We start from the raw sequence: 11,072 nt of genomic DNA, 5'->3' as shown, positions 1-11,072 counted from the left end.
TATCGGGAAAGAGATGGTCAAAAGACTTTCACGTATACATTCACAAACTTTTTGAATGAGTAAGGGTGTTGCGTAAATCCTTCAAACATAAAAAATACTTGTGATTATCTCAAATCTTAACTCAGCTAAAAGATCATTTGCCAACGGGTGTCTCACCCAGGTGCTGGAGAAAGGTCCATCATCAGTGTGTTTTACTGTTTAGGCCTCTGTGTAGTGTATATATAAGGTTTCCTTCGTGAGATGGGAATGCCAACTACATCCCAAGTCTGCTTTGTTCCCAGGTTCTCTCCTTTGCCTTCCTTGTCGTTGAGAAGAGAGACAAGGCAGGGAAAAAAGGAGACCCTGGGAACGAGTTTAATGGTTTCTCAGTTTCTCTTAGGTGTTTTTCTATATTACCGCGAAATAGCCAATTAAGTAATATGCACTTGTTCAAGTTGTTATTTGCATCCTATATGGTGAAGCAAACTGTGATAACCATATTTGTGAAAAGTTTACTCAAATAAAATACTACACAAACAAATCTACAAAGTATGATGTGTACGTTAGGGGGGTGAGATTGCGAATGATCAAAGACAGCTAAATGTCATAACTACTTGACTAACCTATGCCCTTAAATGGTAAGAGTTGAATTTAGTGTCACATTCTAAAGACGCCAAAATTGCTGCCTTGTCCGCGAGGGAATGAGGAGAGCGCTGCGCGTAAACTCTGGCCCAGAACCTACGGAGAAATGACCAAACGTGAGTGGAGGGGGGTGCTAAGAGACTGGACACAACGGGATTTTGAAAGTGTTACGTACCTTCCTTGTGTCTTGAGGTAGAATAACACCATCATCCCATAGACGAGCACTTCCGTAGTAACCATTTGATTCTTTTTCAAACCTAATTCACAAAAGAAAGGAATGTGGGAGTTGTGCTCGATAAGGTCTTAGTGCAAGATTGCTTTGCGCATGCCTAGTTTTTGTTGTTTCAGAGCGTGCGGCGAAGTCTCATTGTTATCAGACTTAAGATGAGACGAATGTCCTCCCTCCTAAATGTTACAGAACCAATAGACAAAGTATGACAAAATGCGCAAGATTTAAAGTTCAAGTCAAAAACCGGCTCTTCACTTCTCCTTCTTGCTGATTGCTCAAACAATTGATTTAGAAGAGCGCTTGCCAAAAACTGGTTGCGGTGAAACTGGTGCTCAGACCGCGTTGTCAACCGCCATCTTAAATCGTTTTACGGATTACCGCCGTACTTTAAGTCCGAGAGTTCCGTTCCCGTTACTGGTTTCAATAAAGTCCTGTCAGTGATTCTTCACTAAGTGTGAAAAGACTTTTTTGGGGCCAAATATCTCTGCATCAAGTTACTCAAATTCATATTGGTTTGAATTTGTGCCATCTCGCACCGATAAGATTGATTGCTGTGACTCGTCGCCGCTTAATAGCCAGTCTCTAAGGTCCAGCGATATCAAGGCTATGGAATTTACGCTACCTTCACATTTTGTACACTGACATAACATACTAGCGTGCCTCGGTGGTGCATGTATTTACTTCGTTAACAGTCTTTGAGCTTCCAAGTCTAATGGCTGAATTGCCAAAATACGGTAAGATTGCAACAGTTTCTTACTTGTTACTGAGCTTTTCCTTCAATGCCACGAGTTTCTCTTCGTCCAAACTATCGTTTTCTGCTTCGCGCTACATGAAATTGAGGAGAAAAAAAATAAGTTTTAAAGGTAAGGCAAGTGGAAAGAAGCAACGAAAATTATAAGAAATAGAGATTAAAGATACTATTATCAACACGAAATTTTCCTGTTGCCCTGCAGCCAATAGAGAAAACTGCCAAAACATTCTCCAAAACATTCTAGAAGGGTTTTTTTTACTGCTTGGTTATTCAAAGAATACAAAAAGTGTTCGAGATAGGATGTAATCTCTGCTGTTTACCGTGACTGGGCTAACCTTATTTCTGGGTCTCTCAGCCGCCCCCCCCCCCTCCCCTTCTCCTTCCATACTCTCCAAATTTGGAGAGAACAACGCAAAGGGGATGTGGTCGTTTCACACACAAAAAAAAATTTAAAAATTGATTTTTTTAAGGGGGGGGGGGGGGGACGGTGGTAGGAAATTGTAAAATTAGACTATAAGATTATCCTTGTGCGAAAACCATTCCGGCAAAATCTTTCTCCATCAGCGAAAATTTTTCGGCTTAAAAATGTGGGTTTTTCAGTTATTTACTTAACATGGATTGTTACTCTCTATTTCCTTCCTTTTAACTTAAAGTGTTTGATTTAACCCACCTCTCCCTCGATAACTCGTCAGATGGTTTCTCCCTGAACTTCCAAAAATTTTCCAGTTAAAGGTCTTTTTAGCCTACGCCTTTTACTCCGGCGGAAAGACAATCCAAAGGGTATGGATGTGTAACTTAACCATTGAAACTAATTATTGATCCGAAAAAAAAAAACCACAAAAACCAAAACAAGCTTACCTCTGCACAACACATGGAAACCATGTCCTCCACTGTATCCATGGCAACTTGTGCCGTGGGCCATGTAAATAAGAAACGCGGATTAAAAGAACGACCACACTGAAAAAAAATAAATAAATGAAAATAAAATTCAAGGGAATACTACCAGATTATATGAAAAGGGACAAAATGAACAACATCGAGGATGTGACCTGAAAATCTTTGATAATTGCATGGCACATTTTGTTCCTTATTTTCAAATACCTGGACTAAGCCAACTTACAATGTAATACCTAGTTACACTGAACTTAGCCAAATACAACAAAAAATAATTTGAAAATACATACAGTTGCCAATTCGAAGAATCGAAAAAAAGCTGCCAATTATTGTTTATCTGTTTATTTTTAATCAACTCGTTGGTCAAGTGTTCCATGTGTACATCAGTTACGGGGTAAGAGTTTTACTTCAGAGGCCATCAATAGGCATACCATTGCGTAACTGCTCGGTCCGTAACTGCCCTTCATGATGACAGTTATCTTTGGTACCTGATTAAAAAATAAATAATCCATTTCAAGATTTGTCAATGTTTAAAAAGAAGTTCAAAGAGTAATAAATATCTGACGTTATTTCTTTCCAAGATTTACTACACGTATCTTATAAATAGCGACCGAAATGAGGAACTCATCATGAGAAAAATTATTCTCAGAGTAAGAAAGGATATAAAATAAGCAGGCAGTAATGAAAACTTTATATAAAACTTTTTTGAACTTTCCAGAAAATTGAGTCTCACATTGTTTTGACAGTACCACGCAAAAGTAAGCTATCAACGTAAATCTAGGAGTCGACAGTCTCGACGCCCAGAGCCCGCTTTTCGAACCTACCGGTATGAATATCTTGCCACGACTCTCGTCTTGCGATAAGGTAAGAAAATAAACAAACGCAAAAGCAAATTCAATTTTCCGAGGCACTCCAAAGCAGTACAGCATGTCCACAACCAAGCAACTTTCTATCGCGAAGCACGAATCGGTAAGAAAGCAAAGCCATCATCATTGAAAGCATCGCGTATAAAAGTTACAGCTGCTTTCATGACTGTGTGTAGAGCATTTGGCCCTAGTTACTTTTCCTAAAAAAAAAACCGATACCTGGCTGAATGATACTTTTTAGGCTAACCGATGAAACGATGCTCAGCTGTTTCTGCCCTGTACACTCGATTATGAAGTGACTTTATACCCACTCATGACTTTGGAATCGCGTCCATTGCTATGATGCTTTTTCACTCACTCAGATAAAGATTTTTATAACTAGCATTGGCGACGTGAAAGTCCCTCAATCCATCACTTTCCGTGAAATTCCCATCATGCATTAGACTGTTAGTTTTTTTTAAACCATGCATCATACCTGAGCACAGGCTACCGCTGACATCAGTTTTGCTTGATCTTTGATCAAACAGGCGCTGTTCTCTACGGGTAAACCAGCGTGAGTCTGGGGCAAAGTGTTTTGAAGGAACAAGAGAGGGACGTTCCGCTGACAACACAACTCCACAAAATGCGTTCCCTAAAAAGAAAACTCACAAATATAAGTCACAAGGAGATAATTGGTCAAAGAACACTTTTCATTTGATTGACGCTACATCAAAACCCAAGTAATCACAAACTGACCAATCAGAAAAAAGAAAAGTACTACCGACAGCCAATAAGAAGTCAGAATAAATATTCTGCGCGATAACACGCGGGTGAACATTGATTTAGCTTGCGAGCATGCCCTTCTTATAAGTGATTTAGGACAAGCGTTTCTTTGCCTGAGGGAAAGTACGAGGCCTTGAACAACGCTGTGAAGTCTACAACGAGTCTAGCGTTGGTAATTCATTAGTGCCAGACCCCCGGCAAACCTCTCTCCGAATAATCTCGGATCTTTCCACGGACTTGAGTTGTACACATTACAGTTCATCGCTTTGATTTCAACTCCCAAACACAGAGAAATCTGTTGGCTATTTTTTCCTCACCAATGATAAGTTGTGATCCAAATTTTTTTTAAGGTAGCATTTACCAACAAAAAAAAGTTTCGCCGATCTCCACCCGAGCAGGGAACAACGACCAAACTTTTGGCTTATTAAGGTAACTTTAGATAACGGGTTTTACTTGATGTACAAGTTTCCAATGTTGTATTTCGTCTTAGCTGAACTAACATCATATAAATTTACCTTCAAAGACGCTTGAGATGTTAATTCACCATTATTTGCGATAATTCCGACCAAGTACCTAAAGAGGAGAATGAAAACCAGATTTGAAGGTATTTTCAAGATAACCCCTTGATTCATTCACAGATAACTACAATCTTTTCGAAAGGTATGAGTAACACTCGGCCTAAAAAAGTAAGGATAAATTGTTTGACTTGAGCGCACTACACCAAGACATATCCTGACCCATTAACTCTTAAAAGTGACCAGCATTTAATTTCTCCTTACAATATCACCTCTGAAGCATACATCAAGGTCAAGAGAATGAGCGAAATGATCACCAACTAAAGAAGCTCTTGATTGTTAAACAAATTCTCCTGAACAGCACCCTAGGAAATGTATGGAGAACGGTATGGAAAATATGCATACTGATGTTAGGGTGTTACGGGTTAATTAGGATGTCACAATGTAAACCTCACCCATGAACACGAGCAAATCCTGTGATTAGTTCTGGTCCAAATCTGGTTTTAAACTCCTGGAACTGGCTTCCATCAACAAGTCTTGCTAATATCTAACCATAAAATTACAGAGAGGCGTTCGTTACCTTGTTTTTCGCTGCAATTAAAATGTTAAAAGCAACGTTTGATACTCTGAGGAATCTCTCTCACCTCATACATAGGAAATTGTGTATTGTCATATAGTGCAAGGGCTAAAAGATCATCGCTATCAAACAAAGGAGCTTGTACATCTAGAAAAAAACAAAAGAATAAAGGGGAAAAAGCGCTTGCTGAGGATGCAGATCTAACGTAACATTATCTACATTTCCTGACTGAAAGACAGTCAAACAGAAAGGTTCACTGATTGACTGACAAACCAACCACAGAGACAAACACATACGTGGTTACCTGACTAAATAAATGCATTGATCGACCAACGAACTAACTGACTTACCATCAATAAGATTAAGCGAACAACTATGAACTAAATATACTGGTTGACTGATTGAGTGAGTCAGTCCCTGACTAAATAACTAGCTGACTTGATAACTGACTGAAACTCTGTCTGTGTGTCTACTTGTATGTTGTCTGACTAACTGACTGACCAACTGACTGACTGACCAAACAACTGACTAAATGTCTCTCTGCCTGTCTGCTGTCTGACTCCCTGACCAGCTGATTGACCAACTGAGTAACTGACTGACTGCCTGAACTCCCTGACTGACTGACTGACTGACTGACTGCATCAACTGACTGACTGCCTAACTGAATGCTTGACTGAACGCCCTGACTAACTGACTGACTGAACTCCCTGACTAACTGACTGACTGAACTCCTTGACTAACTGACTGACTGAACTCCCTGACTGACTGGCCACCTATCTGCCTGACTGACCAACACACTGACAGGCTGATTGAGTGACTGAAGAACAGTCTGAAAGGACTTTCCAACTAGCAAGCTGACAGTTTGGAATGATTAATTGACTGACTGACTAACTGACTGACCAACAGACTAACTGACCAGTCAGCTAACCAAGATGCCAACTGACTGATTGCATTTACTACAGCTATACAGTGTTGTATAAAATGATCCCACCTGATGAAGTAACCCACTGCTCTCTATTTAGAGTGGCTACAATATTTCTTGTTGTTTCCATTGCACTGTCTTCATCAGCTTCAAAATGATCTGTACATCCACTGACACTGAAAATAATACCAGCACCATTGATAAGTCTCAGAAGACTAGCTGACTACAAAAAACTCTAAATATTTAATGGAAATAGCACAACTTTGAGGACAGAGCCAAACATAGTTGGAGAGGCAGGGGACAATGCATTTAACACATATTTAATGCACAAATTAATTATCTAACAGATTAGAGTGGTCTTACATCTAATAAAATGCCTGAATATACAAACAATGATTCCACTAATAATCTTATAGAGGTTACTGAACATGTAAGCAAGTAACAATTAGACACATATTTTAATTGGTTCTATTGGAGAACAGACACATAGCTGACATCACAATTTACAATTGTTTGCTTCTTTATTATATAAATAAATCTATTTGTTTTATATATTATATAAAACAAATAGATTCCATGTTACTGTGGGTTGATACAATAACAAATCCCAGACGACCTCAAAATGTGGTAAGAACATTATTGACAAACTCTGCTGCACCTTGTGTGCTACTTTTTTGTTCTTACCACATTTTTGACATGATCTGTGATCTGCTATTGAACAGATGCTAGGCATTGTGGATTCTATTTGTTAACTGTGCATACCTGGAGTGCATCAAAGCCCCGCCTAGTTCCTCTGCACTGACAACTTCCCCAGTAGCAGCCTAAAACAAGACAAGTCCATAATTCAGAATGAAATGAAAACCAGGTCCCAGTTGTTCCAAGGTTATGCAATGGATAAATCCCTATCTGGTGGACAGTGTAGTACATTCTGCTCTCACTTATCCACTGGATAGAAATTTATCCATTGGATATGGTTATCCACCCATTATAACTGGGCCCTGAATGTTTGCAAAAATTTCACCAATTTGCATGCCCATATACTCAGTCATAATGACCTACCTTTACTAGCGGAGGGCCACCAAGGAAGATTGTACCAATTTTGTCCACAATAACAGCTTCATCTGCCATTGTGGGTACATATGCAGCACCAGCTGTACAAGATCCACACACCACACAAATCTGTAAATACAAGTCCCAATGATCAAGACAATGGTCTGATCTGGATTATATTGGCCTGCACAACCAGACCTGATCCTAGTTTAAGAAATAATTGAGATATTACGAGCATCCTGTCTTTAATTGCAGAGGCAAACCTTTAGAAAAGAAAATTTTATTTAAAAATAGCATTAAACTGCACTTTCTATCAGTTTACTGGTATATTGACCCACTTGGGATGTTGGGAGAACAATAGAAAAAAGTTTGTGAATCACTCATACTTGGCTGATAAACTTGACAAATTGTTCTTGTGTCCACCAAACATCTTGCATGGGTAACATAAGGCCAGTAAATTGACAGAAAGAGCCATCTATTGCTTAACCCATTCACCCCCAAGATCTCCTTATTAATTTTTCCTTACTATCTGTCATATAATTCTTATGATGTTAGTAGGAAGAATTTGGTATTAAATCAACTAATAATCCCCTCATTAAAATTTTTTACTCTAGTGATGTCATCGATGTGTCTTTCTTTCATATACATCAATATTGTATTGATATTGAAAGGAGAATTCTGTCTTGGTCACTCCTGGGAGTTAATGGATTAATAATGTAGCACAATGATGATGATAATAATAATAATAATAATAATAATAATAATATTATCAACTTACAGTTGGAACTGCATTCATTGACATCACAGCCTCATTATAAAACACACGCCCACCAGTTTCTGGGAATATGTCAGCCTGTTGTAAGACCAGTAAATTTGCAATCAGAATTACTGACAGTTTTTAAAATAGTAATAATAATAATAATAATAATAATAATAATAATAATAATAACAATAATAACAATAATAATAATAGGGTATTATAAAAACAATAATGACAGTGGTACTAATAACAGTTACTGTAATGTGTTGATTAACCAAAAATTTACATGTTGTCTGTTCAGTAGTAGATTATAGATAACATCAAATATGTGGTAAGAACAAAAAAGTGGCTCGTGAGGTGAAGCTGATGTTCTCACCACCTTTTGAAGTCTTCTGTGATCTACTGAAGCAAGGACCCATGGAAACACAAAATATAATTAAAGAAAGATGCTTTTTTTGTCTTGTCACAAGCGTGGGACAAAGAAAAAATTCTGAGTCCCCACAAGAAATCAAACCTCAGACCTTCAGATTCTGTGCTCTGATACTCTACCTGAGCCACAGAGACTCCACAGTGAGCAAGGTCTATTACGAAGTTTGTATGACACATGTCCTGCATACTGCTAGGATCAGCAATGTCAATAACATAATGTTTGTAGGTGGAAATAAGAGAGATGGAGATAAGAGAGACAAAATATTATTGTTTTACATAATAAAGAAGCCAAAATTATTAATAGTGATGTCATCATGTGTCTTTCTTTCATAGATCATATGTAAGAACCAATCAAAATATGTGCGTAATTCAACTCATTTTAAAAATGCTGAAAAACAAATTGTTAAGTGTTGCCAAAATGGCAGGTAACCTTGGGCAAATTGTTCTTGCCTAAAACCAGCAGAGATGACACATATCAATAGATCATAACCTGGTCCAGAGACAAAAATAGCAATAATAATACTAATATTGATAATAAAAATAATGATAACCATAATTATAGAGCAACAGAAATTAAGGACAAATTAAGTAAACATTTTACCATACTGGTTAATCTGCTAATTAAAACTTAACAAGTTTAGATAATTTTTTTTTGTTTATTTTTGTTCACAAGAGCACACCATCATATTAGTTACTATCCATCAGGGAATAGACACCCCTAGTGACTAACATCTAATTTCTCCTTACAAAATCACCCCTGAATCAAACATAAAAGTCAGGAGAATAAATGAAAATGATCACCAACTGAAGAAGCTCTTGATTCTTGAGCAAATTCTCCCTGTCAGCACCTTAAGAATTGTATAGAGAACAGTATGGAAAATATAAATACTGATTTTAGGATGAACAGGGTTAATTACCTGCAATGGAAGAAATGCTCCTCCTGAATCCATCAGAAAAATACAAGGAAGCTTGTTCACTTCTGCAATTTCTTGAGCCCTGAGCTGCTTCTTAACTGCAATAGGGTAAATAGTTCCACCTTTCACTGTGGCATCATTAGCAACGATGACACACAACTGTCCTGCAACTTGTCCAATTCCTGACACCACTCCTGCGCTTGGCACGTTGCCATATTCAAGATCAAGCCCGGCGAATTGTGACAACTCGAGAAAGTCAGTTCCGTCATCCAATAGTTTACTAAGTCTCTCTCGAACTAAAAGCTTTTTGTTCCTCTTCGTGTGCCGCTCAATTGCTTTCTCACCACCACCCAGCAACGCAATATTTGTAAATTCTTTAAACGATTTAAGAATCTCAGTTTGTTGAGTTAGCTTTGATAAAAACGCTGGACTATTTCTATCGACGTAGCCGTCAATAACTTTAAAGTTAGGAAAATTTGATACTGGTTTAGCCCATGCAGGGTTAGACAAAAGTGATCCTGCGAGTCGCGATGATATTCCACGTAAGCGAGATGTCCCGTAAAAAACACTATTAGACATAGTATCGTCGAAAATCAAAGGAAAACCACAACGAAGTAAGCCAGTAAATCCTTGTAGAGGAATAATCTCTCTCTTATTTGAGGTGATGAATCCACTCGATTTTCACAAAAATTCAATCCATGAACGATATCTTATAAATTATTGGATTCGGAAAAAACTGATTCATAGGCGCCATCTTGGTTTTTTAGGCTAGGTGCCTTAATAAGGTATGTCCAGTCCATTCGCAACGTGAGCTGCGCGGTTGAAACAACAGATGACGGACTCGAAGAAGATAACATCTAGAACTACTTAACCTTTTTTTATACCTAATAATGGTCCTTAACCACCGCCTAGGATTTCAGAGGCACATTGGATTTTCAGTGTTTCTGTGGGAGTGCTCCTGAGTCGGTTTGACCAGCACTTACCCTTTACTATCGCACATTTTTGGTGCACTGATACCAGAGTTGCTGACTTGATAGGACACCCCAGATGGACTTAATTCACTTTGACTCTTTACTGAAAACGACGTCAATTGTATTTGAGTTTTTAATGCAAAGATAATTAGGGACCGGTCATCATTTGTCTCCGGCGCTGGGGTGAGGAGTATCGAATAATTTTGGTTTTGTCTCAATAAAGTAGTAGAGGGCGCTTGCACAATACTGAAGAAATCTGATTGGTTTAGAATTTTGACGGGAGAGCGATGAACCAATTAGGAAGCTTAAAGCTTACCCGCCGGTATTACTAAGATAAGCGACATTTTAAACCAAAATCAGAAATTTTTGAAGTGGCATGAATTTGTCACAAAATTTAATTTAAATGTGCCTTTCACCACATACTATGGCTTGGTCAACGCAATCCCAAAAGACTGGAAAGCTATTCTTACAAACCCTATTCCAAACGTCACACACGCGAACACTACTGTAAACAGCCTAAGAAACAGTTCTATTTACTCTTCTCTTTTAAACACTGTCTTTGTTCCTCCCACTGCCGAAACCAAAATTCTACGCCACGGATTTACAAAAACTACCATCAAGAACGTTTATCTTATGCCATTTAAAGTTACAAACGAAGTTAAAATAATAATGTTTCAGTATAAAGTGATTCATAACGTGCTTCCAACCCGCGCCACTCTTTACCGAGACGGCATTTCAGAGAGCCCCTTATGCAACCTATGCAATACAGAAAAACAAACGTTGCATCACCTATTAATAAACTGCACACTAA

General features: G+C 38.2%; 1 protein-coding gene across 1 annotated transcript; it reads right to left on the bottom strand.

The window, feature by feature from the left end:
• Positions 1-63: 63 nt before the first annotated feature.
• On the bottom strand, positions 64-10,048 carry LOC131783716 (methylcrotonoyl-CoA carboxylase beta chain, mitochondrial). Its single transcript, XM_059100479.2, has 14 exons — positions 9,294-10,048; positions 7,966-8,040; positions 7,197-7,316; positions 6,900-6,958; positions 6,207-6,313; positions 5,283-5,362; positions 5,094-5,185; positions 4,639-4,696; positions 3,837-3,992; positions 2,927-2,983; positions 2,460-2,558; positions 1,608-1,675; positions 797-878; positions 64-717 (listed from the first exon to the last, which is right to left on the bottom strand). The coding sequence occupies exons 1-14, from the start codon at positions 9,867-9,869 to the stop codon at positions 637-639; spliced, it is 1,710 nt and encodes a 569-aa protein (XP_058956462.2). The 5' UTR covers positions 9,870-10,048; the 3' UTR covers positions 64-636.
• Between the last annotated feature and the right edge of the window lie 1,024 nt (positions 10,049-11,072).

Source organism: Pocillopora verrucosa, chromosome 12 (assembly GCF_036669915.1).
Source record: "Pocillopora verrucosa isolate sample1 chromosome 12, ASM3666991v2, whole genome shotgun sequence".
NCBI classification, from domain to species: domain Eukaryota; kingdom Metazoa; phylum Cnidaria; class Anthozoa; order Scleractinia; family Pocilloporidae; genus Pocillopora; species Pocillopora verrucosa.
Note: the sequence above shows the minus strand (reverse complement) of the source record. Positions and strands in the feature narration are given on the sequence as shown.